This window comes from Diplotaxodon limnothrissa, linkage group LG19 (genome assembly GCF_057381915.1).
Source record: "Diplotaxodon limnothrissa isolate DT_005_m linkage group LG19, D_limnothrissa_male_GT1.1, whole genome shotgun sequence".
Classification (NCBI taxonomy): domain Eukaryota; kingdom Metazoa; phylum Chordata; class Actinopteri; order Cichliformes; family Cichlidae; genus Diplotaxodon; species Diplotaxodon limnothrissa.
The window spans coordinates 33,048,539-33,070,140 of NC_140614.1; the positions used below are offsets into that span (position 1 = coordinate 33,048,539).

The window sequence follows — 21,602 nt, forward strand, 5'->3', positions numbered from 1 at the left end:
AACACTAAAACTCGACCATAAACTGTTTAACGGTCCTCCTTTCTATGAACTAGAAATCTCTAAACAAAGCCTTCAGCCGCCAGATGTCTGGCACATTTTTTGTCAACTGGCTGATTTGTTTGGAAAAGAGGAAAATCAGAATGGATCCTGTTCAAGTACCAGACCTATTTGTAGGGAACACAGTAGGCATTATTTGCTTTCAACAGCCACTGACTCAGTTGTCCGTGTTTTGGTTCCTGGCTGCTCAAATTCATCAAATCGCCACTAAAAGGTGATGCAGACATGAGGTCATAGCTGCTTGTTAATCCAAATCAAATATGAGCTTTAAGCTCAGATGATTTAGTGGCTATAATTTAAAATCGTTGGCTCAATCTGAATACTTGGCTTAAGGGGAAAAACCCTGACATCCACTCACCTCTACGATGCTGCGCAGATCCTTGACGTACATGCGCTCCGTCTCCATGATCTCCATGACAACCCGGTCCACATAGGTCAGCTTTGGGTTGGGCGCCATGGCATCCGCGACGACAGGCGAACAGGGGATGTGAAGTATTTCACCAGTCGCTTTCCTGTTGGCCGTGCCGTTGTTGTTATTCCACTGGCTGGTGATCAACCTGGCCTCCAGCTGTTCCTGCCAGCGATGTCTAGAACCTGAAAGGGTGGGACTCTGGTTCCCAGCCTGCTCTCTGGTGCCTTCAGCTGGGCTCAGCTCCAAATCTATGTCCTCTTCACTTGGAATAGGCGGTGTGGTGGAGGAAGGAAGGACTGCTGTGCTCCCGAAAAGACTGTGACTATCACGGGATGAACCAGAGGACAGGGAGGACACCAGGCTCACTGGACGTTCACCCTCTCCATCCAGTGGCTCCATGCATACCTGGTTGCAATAGTATGGACCCAAATCGAGGCCTCCCTGGACATGGTCACTGTTGGAGAGGGGTGAGGACAACTGAGGAGATTCTGGAACAGGTGAGAGAAACATTGACATAAATTTGAGAAATTTAAAAAAGTAAAACCTATAAGCAAAAAGCAGACAATGTCAAAAATTAAAAGGGTCTTCATCCATAATGTATGCTCGATTATTATTATTTTGGTTAAGGGACATTGGAATATTCTAATGTGCAACTTTTTGCCTTTATTGATAGGATTCTAACATTTTCATGCATTTAGATGCATGGACTCTGCCCTGTAACCAACCGTTTACTGTTGGCTCCTGCTTGTCTTAAAGCTCAAGCTATAATACAGTTAAATCTATGATATAGCCACAACTATGTGAAACCACTATGGTAAGTCTGTTTAGCAGTGCAGTGTAAATGCAGAGTAATTATTAGCACAAGAACAATGGCTCCATAAACATACTTCAATACACTGTAAGTGTATATGGCTTCCCCGCAATGCTCCTGCAATAGATGGCATTTTTCCCATTGTAGGCGTGCACTGTTTTCTTATTTTGATAGTTTATAATCAATCTACAGAAACAAGCCTTCTGCTTCTCTTTTCTGCAGTTCAGTAACAAGTACCTGGTCTTTAGTATGCATTAGCTTGAATTTAGCTCATTATTGTAGAGCTATGCAGACACACCGGGGTAAAAAGGGAAATAAAAACAGTGATGCCACCCACAACAGCATAGGCCTTATAGGGATTCAATGCAGCTACTAATGGCTGTACAGCATCGATATTCCTCATTAGTCGTTATATTTCGCCTTCTCATACATGCAGCCATAAAAACGCTGTTTCAGTAACAGACATTCATGACAATTACCTTAGACAATATGTCACAAAACAGATCATCATAAAGGAAGTGAATAAAGAAGGATCCAACTGCATGAGTCCCATTTTTGGACAATGTTAGATAAAAGTAAATCAATGAATGTTTAAGTAACACTGAACAGACTACTATCCAAGAATCAATACATAACTCTGTTTCCACTCCCAGACTAAGACAGGAGTGGCTTACAGTAAAAGGCCTCACTCAGATCATTACTGACACGGCCCAATTACAACGCCACATATTATATGAAAAGCCCAGCCGTTTCCTCGCTCTCCGGACTATTGAAGACTGAACTTTGGAAAAACAGTGAGGGGAAAAACTCATGAGAAAAAAAAAAAAGGGGGGGGGGGGGGGTAAGGGGACCAGGAGCTTTGTTTATGCATCTTTATAGAACCATGACTGAATTTAAGAGAACTGGAATCCATATTCAGTTTCACATTCTTCCTGGCCAGATGGGGAATTTTCCTCACAAACGTTTCCTAAACATATGAAATCATAGCAGGGTGAGAATGGCCACTGTGCAGAGAGCTCCATTTCCTTAAATATTTAGAGAGTAAAGAGGTCAAAACAGTTTGCCAAGCTAAAGAAACACAGCTTTGTCAAGCAGTTCAACTCCAGACTAATAAACGGAAATCTACGGAGGCAAATCATCAAGTGATAATTAATGTCTTAGGTCATACTGCGTGTGGATGGAGAGCATAATATGGTGCCGATACAACCCACCCAAAAAAAGCCACTTATGTCACGAGCTTGAAAACTTCTTTCTGTTCTACATGAGTGATGACAAGCTTCAACTTGCATATCTCCATCAGTAGATGTGCAACAACAGATGCAAGATAATCCCAAGGTTTTAGAACCAAAAATATGTTGCAACCATGCTGATTCACCTTTCCTGACTTCACTTATTTCCCAGCACAGAACATGAAACCGTTTAAGAAATAATATTAAGCAAGTCAAACGTTTCATCTCAGAGCATGGGAAGAACATAAAGTTAGTGATTTATGAAGTGATGTGCACTGGATGGGTTTCACTTGAAAAGTCAAGCCACCTTTGGTTTATTCAGACACACACACACACAGACGCGCCTCTTTTGCATCTTGAAACTTTCCATGACTCAGTAGTGAGCTCATGTTGTTCATACTACATCTACAATCTGCACCAAGCCTTCCCACTGACACCGTTCCCATGCAAAACCTCACTGGGAGAAACAGATGGGCTGGCAAGCACGAGGTGACCGCTAGAGAAAGCTCTGTTTACGCTCTGTGACAAATCACAGGGTTGATGGTGTAAGGGGAGTGTAGTGGTGAGCTATTACACTCAATACACTGCTATGAATTAGGCATCTGCTTCCTTTGCTGCTTCTGTCGGTACTTTTGGTTTTGAGCCTTGCTCTGTGAGGCATGTGAAACTCCCTTCCTCTTTCCATTTCTTCCTCCCACCCAATATCCCTCTATAATAAAGCTTCTCTGTAGCAGGCTGCAAACACTGCCAAGTTAAGAGGAAGAGGAACAACACAATGTGAACTAAAGATGGGCTAAAACCCAACTCTTTTGCACAACCACAGTGACAAAACAAAACATGCATGAGTAAACTGCATTATAAAGTAAACAGCGGCATTGTAAGAATACTCTGGATTTATCTGCAGATTGGAGCGTGCACACTTGAGATCAGAAGGAGCTCAGCTTTGATTGACCACTTCAGAGATTGTACAAGCAGGAACTATCAGTAGGTGATACCACTTACCACATGTTTTAGGTTAAAACTGGAGGACCAAACACCACCTATGCTGAAAGAGGCTGAGCAGAGGAATGTAAATGACCTGCTGATCTAAGATAAGCCCAATGTGTACTCCTGTGTGACTCAGTGCAAAATGTTTCCAGTCAGCCTGTCACAAAGATGACAAAAGCCAAGCCAGTGTAGTCTGCATCCTCTGTAACATTTCCATTTACATCATCTCTCCCTCCATATATCCTAAGTAATAAGAAAAACCATCATGCAGACAGTGCAAAAGGAGAGTGTCTGGTCTTGCTTGGTGCCACATAGTCTCTTCAGCATGTGCAAATATTTATTACTAATCTCTGAGGGATCCGTAGCCACAGTGGCAAAGCCGTTCCCATTACTGTGGCACTCTGTTGTCAGATGTGGAGCGCTTTACAAGTGTCTGCCATTTAAATTAAGCCTTTTAAAGAATAAATACACAAGATTTCAATTAAAGAAACAACATTACACATGTACTGCAAACAGATCAAAGCATCCATACTGTGCAGTGTTTTAGATGAGTATTTGGTTCAGGCCCAAATGTCAGTGATGTTTTGGCAACACCTGCAGGGAAAAATCATTAAATAGAAACCACCACAGCAGAGGCTGCGAGCACTAGTTTAAATAGATGCTTTCTAAAAAACGGTTAACTAGCTAAGGTAGACAAGCATGACATTTACACTTTCGAATATTTTTGCGTACCAGCTCGATTTTTAAGTGCAAGTTTTAAACATCAGGGAGGAAGTGTCAGGAAAACGCAGTAAATGTGGATCTCCAAGGTGGGCCAAGTTCCATTTCTGATAAAACCTTCATGAGAATACATTCATAACCATTTCAGCGATCCTGTTAAGAAAGCCAGAACCAATTTCATTGACAGAGGTAATAATATACTGTATATTAAAGTGGAAAGTGTCACAGAGACGCACCATGTGTAAATAAGGAGCAGATCAAAGGGTTGCATCCATTTTTAACATCGGTGATACATGCAAGCCGAGATCAATTTTCCTTTTTAGCCACACATTACAAACTTGACACCCTGTCTACCTATAATGTATAATTAGCATATCTGCATTCATTTACAGTCTTCATTTCCTGTCTCTTCATTTTAAACAACTCAGTGGACAGACCTGTTAAACCACAGATTATACAGAATGCTGGTGGGGAATGTTAAGTATAAGGGAGCTTAAGTGTATGGTCCAGAAAAAAATTATTGCAGCCAAGCCACAAGTGTAATTTTGCCATTCACACGCCACAGTTTCACAAAGTGTTCTACCTCAGCTACAGCACAACACTCTCCTTTGTTTCAGCTGAGCATCAATGCAGCTGGTGCCTTACTGAGATAAACATTAACCAAGTCAAGGCTAGAGTTTGAGATAGTGTAGTATTTGGACTACATTTCAAAAAGTCTCTTAACCTCAACAAGCCAAAGAGTCGAGACTGTGCAATTCTTAATGGATTAAAATAGGTCAGACTCTTGTAGCCTAAAATGGAAAAAAGCTAACCCCTCATTGTAATTCTTTAAATTCCAGTTCTTGCCTGTTAAGCTGAGGTTAACGTTTACAGACAAAGGTGTTTTAATGCTACAAGCATGACTTCCCTTTTTCCCTCTGCCTCTTTGAATCCTCTGCAGTGGACAATTGAATGCAGTTCAACTGTGTCTTAATACAATCTGTAACAAGGGAGGTATTCCTTAAACTTAAAAAGCTGCAGCTCAAATAATGAGACATTTGAAGACAATCCTTCCTCAAACTTAATGGTATATTTTCAGTCTCGCCATTACTGAAAAGAGACAGCATTCGCTTACAGAGGCGCTCTGTGTCTAATCAGTCTACAACTAAAGAAGTCTGTTTCCATTTCAGCCCAAGCTTATCAGACAGTTAACAAATGCACAGTTCATAAACTCATCTGCCTCTGACATTAGGATGATATGAGTGACATGCAGTCCCTAATAGGATGATGTGAGGGTTGAAGGGAAACACTGAAATGAAAACCTCTGCACCTGGTTATTAACTTTCTAAAAGGCTGTCATAGACAAGATCACCTCAGTCTCAAGCTTCATCTGTCAGAAGCTGCTACTGTATAGGGAACAATGAGTTCCTCCATATATACACACTTGTATAAAACATTTACCAGTCTCTGTCAAAGACACATACAAAGTACAGATGTTACTGTCGGTATGATGCTCTCGCAATGAGCTCTGCAGACATGATCGGGCATATCTCAGTACATTTTTTTCCCCCATGTAAATATTATCACCTTCTCTGTTAACATAAGCCACAGCATGCCACAATGACGTAAGTTAATAGTTACACAACCCAGTGATGATGAGACTCACATTTATCCATCAGTTCATGCAAACCAGCATGATACCCATGCAAATTCTAGCCCAGAGAGGCTCTGGTTTTTATTTCTGGGACACCTAAAACTACCCTCTGTCCATGTACCCGGCATATCTAATCTGTCTGGACTCAACAACACAGGAAGAACCAAACTCTTTGTAAAGGTTGCATTGCACAATGCAACGTCTGCTTGACTTGAAATATGAGGAAACCAAAGTCTGAAGAAGATTACAGAGCAGGTTACAAACTGCACCATGGAAAATATTACAAGCAGCAAGAAGTCTACAATTATTTGTAACCTAGTTTAATTGTGTTTGACAAATGCTTACACAGCCAAATTCAAGACACTTTTTTAAAAAAAATTCAAATATTTGAATGCTTACCGTATAGACGTGTTGAAGCCAGTAAGAGCCACAGAGCAAAGTCCAATTTTTCAATAAATCAACATTTCCTATCTCCTCTTCAGTCCCTCAACTCCTATGACGACACTTTCAGTATGACAAATGAGGACGCGTCTTGTGTTTAAAGAATAGATGTCTCCCAAAGAGACACACCTGTATGACTACTTTAGCTGAAGTTAAAAGAATCCCCCAAGTGTAGCTAACGTTGTTAATGGGTCCCTGAAAATAAAGAGTTTGCGCTAAAGTCCCTCCTGCGCTACCCACTCTGACTTGTGGCCTTTTGTTTTCTAAGCAAATCAGGAGAAAAGAAACAGGAACACAGCCTGTTTTCCACATGCAAATGCTTATTTGAAAGCAAAAAGAAGCACTTAGCATTAGAAAAGCATCTTTCTTTTACCATTTGAAAATTGATAAAATACTACACACACGGACCACTATGAAACACCTCAGCTCCTCTAAATGTTTCCTTTCTGGGGACACTGTCATTTGCATGAGTACCTTTACTGGGATTAGAAAAGCACTGTGGATAACCATCCAAAAGAAAAAGCGAGTCCCTGCCTGCTCCATTACCAAACTTTGCTTGGACGCTCCTGCCTGATTCATAATGACTCATGTATTAAATGACAATAAATTGAACACAGCAGACAATGAATCATCTCTAAAGTCACCTTGTGCTATTTCTACAGCCTTATCAGGAACCGGATGAGTGATGGTGATAAAGCTGCCGTCCTGTGAATAACTCTGTTTCTCTGGTACCAGCCTCTGTCTCGCAGTTGTTAACATTACGTCTGACAACTTAGGACAATTAAGTGATAGTAACCTGAGACACAAGTAAGGGAAATTTAACTTGTTGAATAAAGGGTTTGTTTTAGTCATTTATAAAGAACCTGGCAGTTTAAAGCAATGCAGTAACTATGTTTTTATTATCACTTTCATTTGCCAAGTTATAACATGCTAGGAAAAGCAGAGTTCCTAATGGGCTCATTAATGAATTCACTATCAAGCAAAGAACACAATTAGCAGTTTGTATTCACATATATACCATAAAGAAAACAAAGCTTTTTTTCCATAATCTGGCTGCACTCACCCTAATCAATGTTCTTATTGCTTTAGAGATTTAGGTATTATTACTTAATTCTTAACTAAAAGAAAAGAAAACAAGTTTGTAACTCAGTCATATCAGAAGCAGCCAATTTCATTGTACACAGTCTATATAAGTTTCAACTTGTCTGAAGTGTGAATAAAGCAGGAAACTGCACCCATGAGCACAACTGGTCCATGTACTGTAGCAGCAACGAGTCTGTTTTACTTTATCTGTCAGAAATATAAGAATCATTAGATTATTATTATTAGATTATTGCAGATTGATATTGCTTAAAGAGGCCTTTAATACTTAGTGCTTGTGAGAGGCACTAAAATGTATGTAGGATATGCAGAGGAAGTGAAGATTAGCATACTTGATTTTACATCAACTCCTTCTTTCTTGTTGCTGTGCAACAAAAACAGAAAAACAAAGTTGCCATCAAGCGATAATCTACCTAAAAATCAAAGCTAAACACATCAATATTAATGTCTAAAAGCAAGACTAAAGCCTGCACAAGAACAAAGCTTAAACAAAGGACAGAAGCTGACAAAAAAAACACCGTAATCTCCTTCAGACCAGGTTAGGTTTATAGTCTAAATTACCATGGCATTGTATCCTGATAAAAACCCCTAGTTAAAAACAGGTTACCTCACCAACTACAAATCCTTTTTCCATAGCGGAGGCCTCAGCTCTAGACTACTGCTAATCTGCTAACTGATTCTTCAGAGCCACGAGAACAGTGTGTGTGGCCATGTTTCACTCAGGAGATAAGAGGAACTCTTGCTTCTCCCTACATCTCAATAAAACCCTTCCGCCACTCAAGATCCACTCCGAGCTTCCTCGTCCAACACCCCTTCACAACCTCTGGCAATGAAGTCCTTCCCCCAGTGGCAGCTGGGAGACAGGGAGGGAGTCTTACACCGATTTCCTTGGGAAAAACTCCTCCCCACCTGGCCCCGGTGAATGGCTGCCCCACAGGAGGATGTGAGGGTGCCTCAGAGGATTAGGCCTGGAGTCTTCACAGACCATTATCAAACAGCATGAGTCAGAACGGGGGCCCGTTCTTCGTACCTCGCTAAGTAGGTTAGCCGGATTAGATTGTTGACGATTTCGCGTGATCCTGGATCAGTCGGTTCCCCGAAGCTCATCCGGGACTTGCTGTCATAGCAACAGAGCCGTAAGCGTAAACCTGCTCGGGAGCAGGTTTACTTTATGTAAACAGGATTAGATCGCGGCCACGCAGGTATGTCCGCTTCATTTATACGAAAGCAACAGCGATAAATAAATAACATCAATGTAACTGAAGATAATGCAGCACTTGATCCTTTTATTGATGTCACACAGATACATACAGGTCATTTCCTAAAAAAGGGAAATGTACTATTAACATTCTATTACATGTATGTGATTATTACAGATGTAAGTCATATTTCAGAGTAGTAATTGTAAATTACTTCGTGTAATCAAGATGAGAGACCACGGCTATAAAAGCGAAGGTGGATTTGGGAAGTCTGTCGCAGCCATGTCCTGTCCGTTTACGCGAGCCACCCATTGCGGAAGGTGCAAGATTGATAAGGAGAGTCCTCAGAATTCAGCGTATATTGCGGGACAGACAGGATCCTTTAGCTCAGCGCGACAGTGTGCTCATAGAGAGATATCGATATTCCCGTGAGGGTATTATTCACTTAACCAACTTGTTGACGAGGGGGTGCAGGACCACCACCTGTCTTTTTTTGCTCTGCCCTTTTCTTGGTTGCTGTTATAAACAAACAAACAGATTATTTCAGGGTCTCTTTCCAAGAGACGAAAAGCAATATAAGTGATAAATATTACCATTCTATAGAATATTCTTATATTTCACTTTTACTTGTTCCCATGTTCTAGTGGGTCCTGTTGTGGCTCTAATGTGAAAGAGGATATAATATAACAATATAATATAATGTAATATAATATTGGATAATATAGTGTGATATGATAAATCTACCCTACCGCCTACTGGTGTTGGCCAGAGGGGCCGATGGCACGATATGGCAGCCTGGCTTCTGTCAGTCTGTCCCAGGGCAGCTGTGGCTACAACCGTAGCTGCCTCCACCAGTGTGTGAATGTGAGAGTGAATGAATAGTGGCATTGTAAAGCGCTTTGGGTGCCTTGAAAAGCGCTATATAAATCCAATATATTATTATTATTATTATTAAATTACTTACGAGTTTAATTTGTCAGCAACTTTCTGCCAGCCCTCTCTCCTTGCTTTTGCAGCCTTTGCAGTGTTCCCTTGCGTTCTGATTAAACTCTGAAACTCCTGAAATCCCTCACTCAAGAGTTCTTGCTCTGCTGCCGAAAAATACCGAGCCGAGCGCGCTCCTTCGACATTTTCGCCGACCAATCAGAGGGTTGCCGATCAATGTTTCTACTATCGATGCGTAGCCCCTTTTACGACACCCAGTGATGTCACATTACTGCGTCCAGCTGTAGTAATCGTCAACAGCAGGTGTGTTCGGGGAACCGGATTAGCGAGCTCACGGTTAGCGCGATGATTTGATCTTGGATGTGTCATTTGATCTTGGATGTAGTAAGCGACGTACGAAGAACGGGCCCCAGAGGTGATTAGACACTGAAACCAATGGCCTGGTTTGATTTCGTATTCCCTGACAGAAAAAATAAAAAAGGTCACGTCAAAGGTTTCCTGCTGTAAGCAGTCCTTCATATGATTTGATTAACACCGCCTCACACGGAACTTTTAATGTTGCGTTAATAATTAGCCTGAAGGTCGGTAAATAACCCGCAGTGAACAACATAGGCCGAATACACATACACAAGCTGAACCTGCATTCCTCACTGGCAGCCAAGGTCAAACTGTTGTACTGAGGAGTTTTAGGGGGGAATTCTGGTGTTCAAAAGTGAAACTAAAAGTCTCCCATTTACTGTCTGTAACATGAAACATTAAGATACATCTGTATTATTTTGACTTTATCAGAATTAAACTGACATTTCAGCACTGGAGATGTCTTAAAGAGTGAAAAGGACAAAACCTGTCAGAAAAACAAAACAATCTTAAATGTAATCTTCTAAAACTCCTCTGTGCTCGACGCAGGCTCTTAAAGGATCCAGCCGTGCCAGCTGACCTCAGTGCATAGGCATGAGATGATCCACTTAAGAAACTCCTCCATCAACAAGCCCCCCCACCTCCAAGACCTCTTCAGGCACGCACACACACACACACACACACACACACACACACACACACACACACCCCCTCTGGATCCACTCAAATCATTTCCTCTGGACAACACACACTTCTGGGCCCCTGAGGTGTGAGCCCATTGTAAACTTTACCACCAGTTTGACAATCTACAGCCAAACTGCTGTCCTGTTAGCGCCCAGCTGCCGAGTCCACGCGGGCTTGTGTCGGCACAGCTGTGTGCGGCGTGGAGAGGAGAGGTCAGAGGGGAACCGTTCGTTTACTTCACATGAAGCAGTTTATCACATGCAGTGTTATAAAGGGTGTGGTGGTGTTTTTTCTTGGCATTTAGGCCCCAGTAAAGTTGTGTTACTTTGCACTCAAATAAAGAATCTTGTTACGACACCAAGTTCTCCGTCTTTGTGTAGATCACTAAATACGACACGAGCAAAGGTTTTCTCATGCTAAGAGTTTTTTAAAAAGTCCTTCACTACATTTATTACATAAAGTCTTTTACAATAACATTACAGCATAGCTTGATGTCTGCAGGGTGATTAGAATATTATATATAAAATGGCTTTTAGATTGTCAACTGACTGTAAAGTGCAGAAAGGAAGTTGATGGAGGGTTTTATAGATTCAAATGAGATTCATAGAGGCCATCTAACTGGAACAAGCACTGCTGAGAACCTTTAGCTGATGTGGGTAATCCACTGAAAGAGCTCTATAGAAGGGGTGCCAATGTGAGAGGATGTAAAATAATTTATTCTGAAAGAAAGTCTTGTAAGGAGCAAAAAAACAAAAACAATTCTCTATAAATTAGTTTGCATTGTATATAATTGATTTGCACAGATATATGCAACATTTGTGCTGACATACAGGACGAGGAGCTGTCTGGGATTTCAGTCTGAGTTCAAATCGATGCAGAACAGAGTTGTGGCAGGCTCACCTGAGACTCCATGTGATTTCCGCTACAGACAATTAGGTAGAGAAAGAGTTCCAGTCCAGGAGCTCCATTAACAAGCCCACTCAGAGATGTAGCCATCCCTGCCATCATCTATGTCCACAACCCTATGCCCACTGGTCTGGAAAAGCTGCAGTGAATGGAGATGATCCATCCGTCCCCCTAGAACCCCTTTAAAGCTGTACATTCTGCACACACAGCTACATTCCTGCTTGGGGTTAAGTAGGTCACGGGGAACCCTTATCTTTGAGAGAGTCATTTCATGCAGCCTCAGGCCTGTTAATGCCTGGATGAACCTTGTCACAGATTAGACACATATTTTTCTTTTTTTGAAATGTCAGAATATATGGATTACACCTGTCCTCGGGCTACAGGGGTTGCAACTGTGCAGTTTCACATTCTAACGCAGTAATGAAAGGTACATTTTTACAAAAATGATTAGGGGTACATATAAGTTACCCTACATCCTTAAATTTGTCTGGGGGAGGAAAAAAAAAAAAAAGCACCTTGGTTGATCATTATTATGTGCATGGCCTCTATCCAAAACCTGCAAGTGGCAATAAAAACGCCCTCTTTTCACTTCAAAATCCTCTGACCTTTTAGAGACACCAGAGCTGGACTGTAACCACAGCCTTTTTATTGTTTACCTTGAAGAGACAGGTCTTCCTTTCACCACATGCATTCCTCCAGCCTGTTAACCACATCCAATCATCACCTTCCACAGCAAGCACATTACCAGCTGCCCTGCCCCTTAATCACCATCCATCCATCCACACAGCAGGGGGGCAGGTCAGTCACACTTTAACTCCAGCTGAAAAGGATTTAACCACAAGTGGGCTTTACTGCCAGGATGATTATGTACAAGTCACATGGGCTATAAAAAAAACAAAAAATGTGAGGACATTTACTTGGTGCAGAGTGACATTTTGAGGAAACAGACACATAATTCATGGAGGGCGGCACATGTCTCCTTCTCGCCAAAGCTGAATCAGTGGAATAGGCGTGGGGGGGAAAGGCCACCATTTATGCATTGGTAGTCTTCAGCAACAGTGAAAATCCAGCACCAAATGTGTTCAGTAGAGGAGAGAAGAGAGGTGTGGGGGTGGTGGAGGACTGAAGGACAGAGCAGGCAGATACAAAGAGGCCCTATGTCTATGTTGTGGCTCTGTGACTAAAGATAATGAACACTAAAATAATATGTAATTTGAGTGGTCCCCAGTATATAAGGTCAGCACTACTGGCTAGACTACCCATCTTGGCTGCCTGAGACACATTCAGGTTTGATGTGCAAGTGTTCAGGGGTTTCAGCTGTATGAAGGGGGTTGGCCAAGATCCACATCCACACAAAGAGGCTCTCTACCAGCCAGGAGTGTAGGAGGAGAGTTCATTGCTCTCTCAGCTGTGCCTCTCAAAGCCTCTACATTTCCTCTATTCTTCTATTTCCAGCATTTTACATTCACCTCAGCTGTACTGCTGTGTTATGTTAGCAGTGTCCTGGGTAACCAGATATACCAGCAGGAATAAACCAACATATTAAAACCCTATATCATGAAACTAGTCACTTTATAGACAGCAATCACCAGCGCTTAGGTCATATAAAATATATATATTTACCTTCCCCCATTGGGCCCTGGTAGAGAGCAGAATGGGTCCCCTCTGGCATGGCACGCGGGCCTCTGGTGCACACAAGAGAAAATGTGAAGGGTCAAAAGAGAATAGAGGCATTTCACAGCAAGACAAAGCGTAATATTAATTCGATTCACTGGACTGAGCTGTAATTGTGAAAAATGCTTTGTTTCTTTACAGAGTCATTCTTGTGTCACGTGGCTCTTCAATCTTGACTAGACACAGCTTACTGAGCTACTACTGAATAAAACACAGAAATTTTCCATTCCCTGCTTACAGCTGTGTTGGCTCATGTTAGCCCCTGGATAATGCAAAGTGGCGGCAAAGGTTTTGGTATGCAGAGGATCAGGAGCTCATGCTAAATAGTGTAAGAACCCACTGAACATGGACATAAGACAGCTCGCCACAACTAAGTTAACGCTACAGGATTCGAGTGCTATGAGTATTGATTCCACATCCTTAAAGTGGACTCATTATGCTCATTTTCAGCACCATGTTTTTATTCTTGGATTCCACTGGAGCATTTGCATATTTCACAGTTCAAACCATTTTATCAGACACTGGTGTGGAGTCTCGGTTCATCCGCTGTATGGAAAAAGGAGATTTTAGCCACCTCGCCTTTCGTCTGATTGTCGACCTCTTGTAAACAGAACACATCAAATCAGAATAATCTTTTATTACAAATATAACCGTCTAGTGAGATTACAGGTTCTCCCTTGGTGGTAAATATTTGTCCTTTATCCCTTATGCCAGGCTGCTGTGTTCTTAATAATGAGCCATGTCCTTTCCAGAGCCACTGTGCTGCCAGTTTCTCACATCGCTGCCTCTCGGTCTCGTTACAGCAAATTAACACGGTGCATGAGAACTTGTCTCTCTGTGATTCCTGGTGAGCCTCCGGCCTTTTAAGCATCACATTCTTGGTCCAGCTAGATCAGAGGAATAGGAATTCTTCAGGGATTAGGATGGGCATTGTTCGTAGTTCATCTGCTGGCCACTGTGCAGAGTTGACAGCCAAGCCAGCCGAGGCCCAACAGAGCCCGCTGCCAGGAGGTTCACCAATTAAGATGTGCAGGAATGTAAAAAGAAAAGTCACTGAGCTCGATCTATTAAGATCACTGCCACATTGTGGGGTCCACTGGCTGGCATAAAGTAAAGACTGTTTGGGACCCCCCCAAAAAAAGCCACAACAAAAATTATGACACATAATTCTTATTATTATTTAAGAATCCCAGAATGAACTAGGACAAGTACGTAATGAGAAAAAAATCCTCCTTTAAAAAGTTAAATGTAGGTTTTGTTTTACGTTTACTTAATTACCTAAAGATATCCTGTGCAGTGTTGCACCACTGGTAGCACTTTTACACAATGTCTTTTGCAATGGCAGGAAAACACAGATGCAAGAATGCATGCACACAGTACACGATAAAGACTAATGCATGGCTTTACAATATCTCATTAATTTACACCATGTAGGTTCTGCAACAAAAGGTAAGAAAACTGTAGCTAGCAAGTACAGATGTAAATGCATTCTGAAATTAACAAGCAACACCAGTTTTTATTGTTAACATAAAATGATTAAAATGAATATTTAAATAAAACATTGTAAAAATACTTAATATAATTATTTTTAATATTCCTGAGATAAGAAAGTGACATCCAACCAACATATGAGTTCTATTGTGTTGCCTTGCACAACTGGTATCAAACGCTGCAAAAACTCAATAAATTTGACCTTTGACTAAGCTCGGCCAATTGATTTTCAAGTGCTGGGTTAATATACAAAAACGCAGTACTGATGCTGAGAAACAGGCTTTGAACTTTTCCCATTGACCAGTGAACTAATAAAATCCTCTGATAATCCCACCTACTATGACCTCTGAGCTAACCTTGCCAAATGACCAGACCAAAACTATGTTAATCTGTCTTTTGTCAATCAGAGGCTAGACTGGGAATAATGGGCTCAAACCTAGATACAGTGCAGACGTCTGGGTCTTAAAAATGTCTTATCAAAGGCTGCTTGTAGCTGTAGAACAGTGGCTTGGGATTGTAAGTTTTAAGATGCCTAACAGGACACTGTAACTTAATCTTAGAACATCTGGACAGTATCATCAATTGGAACTCATTAACTTTTACCTACATTAGCTGACATATGGCAAATCCTTGTTTTCCTAGGGAGGGACAGTGGACAAATTTTGAGTCTTAACAAAAACATGAAACACACGCCCAACATTCATGCCAAACTGACCACCTGTGCTTGAACTAGTTGTCATTTCACACAAATGGAGAACATTTGGTTCCCACAGCTGATGACTGCCCTAACCGCAGCATGAACCTCCCATATGGGAATTTGCAACTTGCCCCTTAATTGAAGACAGATGCCACAAGAGCCAGGCTGACAGTTATTAAAAGAAAAACCTGCAATGGATCATTTCTTTAGACCAGCTGATAAACTGGTCTGAAGAAATGTTCCTCTAAACGGCAGGCTTTACAGTGATCCGCATGATCGGCAGCAAGAACCCAAATTCCTTTCTTTAAGCAAAACAAACTGACATTTAAGGGGAACAGATGCTGGCAAACATGCAGTACTTGTGCAACTAAATAGGAAATGTCATCAGCGCGGTCTGAAAACACGCAGACAAATGTGTACCTTGAATCAACATCTCTGGTTTGATATGTTATAGGAAAGTCCCCAGGGGCTGATAGCGATCTATCTGGAGCTTTTTTTCGTTCGTGGATGTTATGTGGAAGTGAGACTGAAGAACATGTCTACAGAGGAAATCAGAGAAAAACAATACTTCTCCTCTTGGGGATATGTGCCACTTTCTCTGTCTCTCCAGGCATATACAAGGAAGATGACATCATACTGCCAACTATTTGATTGCATCTGCTTTTAAAACACTCCCCAAAGAAAGCTTCCATGCACAGGTTGTCCTACTACCAAATGATGACGCACAAGTCGGATTCAGAATGAAAAAAGGGACCTTAATTGGGCTTTTGTGAGACAATTAACAACACAAATTAATTTCCCATGGTGCAGAACAAGTTGATGGGAGGAGGAACTATAAATAGAGAATTCTTGCAGTACTTCTCTTTTGCATCACGGTGAACAAAACGTGTACCCAAACACGGGCCACGGGAAAGTGAAAATATGACAAGTTCCCCTCGGGATGTCTTTACTCAGTCACGGTGGGGTGGATTTTCTTTATTTCTTTATCATTAGGCAGGACGGATGTTTACGCTCAGAACGAATAAAAATCTGACCTGGAACGGCCCGGGATTCTATGAGGTAACCGAGACAGACTCTTTATTATTCCAGCATGGGTGCCATATTTATCTAGCACGACCTCTCTTACCCAGTCCATCCTTGTAGAAAATACCGCTTGAAAAATAGCCTTTATGTGAGTGCCCCCTTTCCCACATTATTTCTGCAGTTTGCCCCCTGACACACAGGCTTTAAGACTTTTAAGACCAGCTTTTCATTCACCGGAGAAAACAATACACCCCAATGGTCGCTGTTTGTCTCAATCAAATCCACAACCTTTACAAAAAGACGCTGCCCTAACCTTCCCCCAGCCTCTTACTTTTAACTCTGTTGCATTTGTGAGCGTGAGGCTTAAGTGAGGTGATAAGTGACCCATCTCAATGAACACCCACAGAGTTGTGCCCATATGGTCTGCGTACAATTTAGCAAAAATAGCCTTTAATGGGAGAATAATTGTTTCCCAATGTGGTGGAAAAGGAGAATGAGCGATTTTCACTTCCCCACCTGAGACCTATAACTGTAGAATGCATACCTGGCCTGCGAGGCTGGAAACGGCCAGCTTAATGTGCAAATGACAAGTGAAGACTTCAAGTTCTGTAAAATTATAAACGGTAGACAACCAGAGGGAAGGCAGTCCTCCATAATGTCCTGCAGTGTTTGGAAGGGAGAGGACCGGACTGAGGAGTAAAATTAGACAAGTCTTCAAATAGAACTGCAGTGTGCACGTTTAAAGGTACATTACACTTCTTTTGCAAGCCAAATGGTTCATTGGGCCTTCTTGAAGGCTTGTCAGTACTGCAACGACAACCTCCCTTGGGTGTCTAGAATACCAAATCTCTTGTGGCACTCAAGTCTCCCCTTTCTAGTAAACACAATGCTGTCTCTGTTTAAAGACAACTTTTAATTCTTGCAGTCTAATCTAAGCTGAAATTTAGAGGGAAAAAAGGAGCTAAGGCAATTCAGGACAATATAAAAAATGCTAAGAACAGCATCAAATGAGCAACGAATGGCTAAATAATAAAGATGGGGATTTCTGAGACTCTCAAAAGAAAGAATAAGGCCTCTATATAGATGAATCCAGCCTTGGATCTGCAGCTCTGGTAATTTTATCACAGCTGCAGCATACCAAGACTCTGGTAGAAGGATTTAGAGGCCAGCTCAGATCCAAGACACACTTGGGCAGTTTCCTGTCTGGACCACCTTAAAGGGAGAGTGCTGTTCATCGCACTGAGGCAACATTTAAGTGGAATAAAGTTGCTTCGTTATTGTCTGAAAGGTCAAGTGAGGTCAAAGAGGCAGAAGATTGAACTTTTCAGCGGTAATTGATTGATTTTTGCCCCATTCTTATTCTTCAGCAGCTGGTGGGGACGAGTCATTAAACTACCATTTAAAACTTCCCTGTGTCTCTCTGGGGCGCTCATTAGAAGAAACAATTAGGATGGTTGGGGCCAAGTATGCGCTCTGTAGGGGTGGAAATTGGGTGCGAGGAAAGAGGAAACGGCAAGTGATTCAGCTGCAGAGGGAGGACTAGTTTTTCTCACAGGATAAGCGTGGTAAAGTGGAAAATGTCTGTAATGAGAAAAAAAAATACAGACTGCAGCAGCTGACCAAAGTTCATTGAACGGAGAGGGTTTTGCGTCAAAGACAAACAGAACTTATCTGACTGAAACTCGTGCCCACCTCAGGTCCTGTGAAATTATATTAAACAGAAACTGCAATTCATGTAAAGTTAAAGACGAAGAGGTTCTTGATAAGAAACGCGTTATGAGTAACCAACTCCACAGCTCATCTCTGTCATAATATACACGGAGAACAGATTGGCATGCAGATGTTTTGTAACGCTCTGGCGGTTTCGGTCATTTGTCTTTACTGAAACTGAATATTTGTCAGCTCGAGACGTGCTTCACAAAGACAATTACTTTATTATTTTACCCTCTGCAACCACCGAACAATAAAATAAACCACGCAGTGTGTCTTTCCAAAGCTAACGTTAAGTTAGCTAAGATTTGGTGAAGTTATCAAAAGTAGCCCACGTACCCAATTCGCCAACTTCTCTCCTTCCAGCGACTACAATCCTCAGTAAACCCCTTTTTCTTCTGTGGTTTCTGGCTGAAAATATCAGGTTAATCCGTTAGTTTACTCTCTTCACGTGGTACATGCAGCTCAGACACACACATCCCAACTGCAGGTTATCAGCTCGTACTGCGTCCGAGAACTAAACGGCTGCATCTTTGAAGAACTGCAAAGAACTGATGGCGCTTTCAATGTCTATCGGAAATGGCGCTTATGGGTCCATGCCACCCCACTAATTGTAAGTCAGCATGGCTTAGGATGCTGATTGCATTACACCCCCTGCTATTTTACCTTTAAACAGGATTAGCAGTGTATGTCGCAGAATAACTGCTGTTTTTATGGGGTGTAGTTTACTTCGTTGTTTTAATTCACAATTGTAACTCACTAACAACAATCAAAACAGACGTAGCACAATAGCTCAAAGTGAAAAAATTGCTTATATATAAGTCCGTCTCTCGAGTATTCAACAACAAGACAGGCGTGCCTCCAGAATATTTTCATTGCGGTGGTTATGTGGAGTTGACTAAAAATATTGCGGCGGCACACCAAACACAGAATTTCCAGTTTTATTATGCTGTTGTCAAATATCCGTTACTTGAAAAATATGGCAAACAAGAATGAAAGAAAAATAATTATATGCCTAGTTAATTTCCTAATATTAAAGTTAAAGTTGATATCACTGAAAATAATTATAATTATTAAAATTATTATCAACATAGGACAGTCTTGGCAGACAACCCCCACCCACACACACCCACCACCACCACCACCAGTGGGCCCCCCGACGGTGGTGCCCCTGAAACAAGGAGCGCATGAAGTGTACATACCCAGAAGACGTAATATTTACGAGGAGGACGCGAACGCAGCACAGGAACGCCTGTTTTTGACATGCTGTAATGCTTGGTGGGTGTCAGATGTGTTCCCACATAAAGACATCTGGACTACATAGTATATATGTTTCTTTAAACAAAATGTTGGGTCCTTTAACAATAAATAAACAAATAAATATATAAAATCATCTTTACTCCCACCCACGGAATATGTATGCAAAGCAAAAGCTTGAGAAAGACACCCCCGCCAATAACTTTTACGAGGGTCAGGTCATCTGAAATGGGGACTTCACAAAAGATGGTGTCAGTGAGTGTATTGGGTGGGTGCTAATTTATGTGCGCTATTGCTTTGCGCGACCCCCTCTCTCCTGTCCTCCTGAAAATAATGTCACCATCACCGCAGAAGGCTGGAGACAGCATGCTTTCCACTTTACAGAAGGAGTCAACACGATGGGAAAAGTCAGCTTTTACTGTCCCACACACCTTAATTAACTTAATGAACTTGACATACTCCCACCCATCTACAAAACGTGGCTGAAATTGGTTGAATTGGTGATTTTAAAGTTAAAAATTAGAAAGGCCAATATCGCCATCTGCTGGGAGCTTGTTATAAATCATTGCATCGGCTTCTAACAGTGACCAGATAACTACAAGCTACCTATGGGGCAGTGAAAACTGAATGTGTGTCATTTGTCATTTACCATTCACTCACTCTCTCTCTCTCACACACACACACACACACACACACACACACACATATACAAGGATTATAAAAGGAAGATGAAGATTGTTTTAATTATCTCGTTTAATGGCATGTTAATAGTCTTGCAAATAAGTGATTTCAGTATTTCAGACAGAGCAGGTAATTATAGCATGTTTCATTAAGGATGCATCCAAAGATGGTAGAATTTTAAACATTTTTAGCCAAATGACAGGCACATAAATTAGTCCTTTCTTTATATTTTGTTCCAAGAAGTCAGACTTTCACTTATTTTTTAAAGCTTTCTGATGGGCTTTCAACGTTTTTCTTTGGATGCATCCAGCAACGTACACAGCACTAGTGATGGGATTCTGGCTCTTTCTAGAAAACCGGCTCTTTTGGCTCAGCTCACTAAAAAGAGATGGTGGAAATGGTTCCAGATTTTGCTTCTTTTCTTGGTGTTACTCATTTTCTTTGCTATACCTTTCTACAGGGAGTGCAGAATTATTAGGCAAGTTGTATTTTTGAGGAATAATGTTATTATTGAACAACAACCATGTTCTCAATGAACCCAAAAAACTCATTAATATCAAAGCTGAATGTTTTTGGAAGTAGTTTTTAGTTTGTTTTTAGTTTGAGCTATTTTAGGGGGATATCTGTGTGTGCAGGTGACTATTACTGTGCATAATTATTAGGCAACTTAACAAAAAACAAATATATACCCATTTCAATGATTTATTTTTACCAGTGAAACCAATATAACATCTCCACACTCACAAATATACATTTCTGACATTCAAAAACAAAACAAAAACAAATCAGCGACCAATATAGCCACCTTTCTTTGCAAGGACACTCAAAAGCCTGCCATCCATGGATTCTGTCAGTGTTTTGATCTGTTCACCATCAACATTGCGTGCAGCAGCAACCACAGCCTCCCAGACACTGTTCAGAGAGGTGTACTGTTTTCCCTCCTTGTAAAGCTCACATTTGATGATGGACCACAGGTTCTCAATGGGGTTCAGATCAGGTGAACAAGGAGGCCATGTCATTAGTTCTTCTTCTTTTATACCCTTTCTTGCAGCCACGCTGTGGAGTACTTGGACGCGTGTGATGGAGCATTGTCCTGCATGAAAATCATGTTTTTCTTGAAGGATGCAGACTTCTTCCTGTACCACTGCTTGAAGAAGGTGTCTTCCAGAAACTGGCAGTAGGACTGGGAGTTGAGCTTGACTCCATCCTCAACCCGAAAAGGCCCCACAAGCTCATCTTTGATGATACCAGCCCAAACCAGTACTCCACCTCCACCTTGCTGGCGTCTGAGTGGGACTGGAGCTCTCTGCCCTTTACCAATCCAGCCACGGGCCCATCCATCTGGCCCATCAAGACTCACTCTCATTTCATCAGTCCATAAAACCTTAGAAAAACCAGTCTTGAGATATTTCTTGGCCCAGTCTTGACGTTTCAGCTTGTGTGTCTTGTTCAGTGGTGGTCGTCTTTCAGCCTTTCTTACCTTGGCCATGTCTCTGAGTATTGCACACCTTGTGCTTTTGGGCACTCCAGTGATGTTGCAGCTCTGAAATATGGCCAAACTGGTGGCAAGTGGCATCTTGGCAGCTG

General features: G+C 41.6%; 1 protein-coding gene across 1 annotated transcript in view; it reads right to left on the minus strand.

Moving 5' to 3' along the window:
* The window catches only part of LOC146612634 (pleckstrin homology domain-containing family G member 3-like), a 32,908-nt gene extending 14,297 nt beyond the window's left edge, over positions 1–18,611 (minus strand). Inside the window, exons 1-3 of the mRNA XM_085379223.1 lie at positions 18,417–18,611; positions 13,106–13,167; positions 416–957 (exon numbers count right to left, since the gene is read on the minus strand). Of these exons, the coding sequence (XP_085235349.1) occupies positions 416–957; positions 13,106–13,154 (591 nt within the window). The 5' untranslated portion in view covers positions 13,155–13,167; positions 18,417–18,611. The remainder of the gene's footprint in view (positions 1–415; positions 958–13,105; positions 13,168–18,416) is intronic.
* Between the last annotated feature and the right edge of the window lie 2,991 nt (positions 18,612–21,602).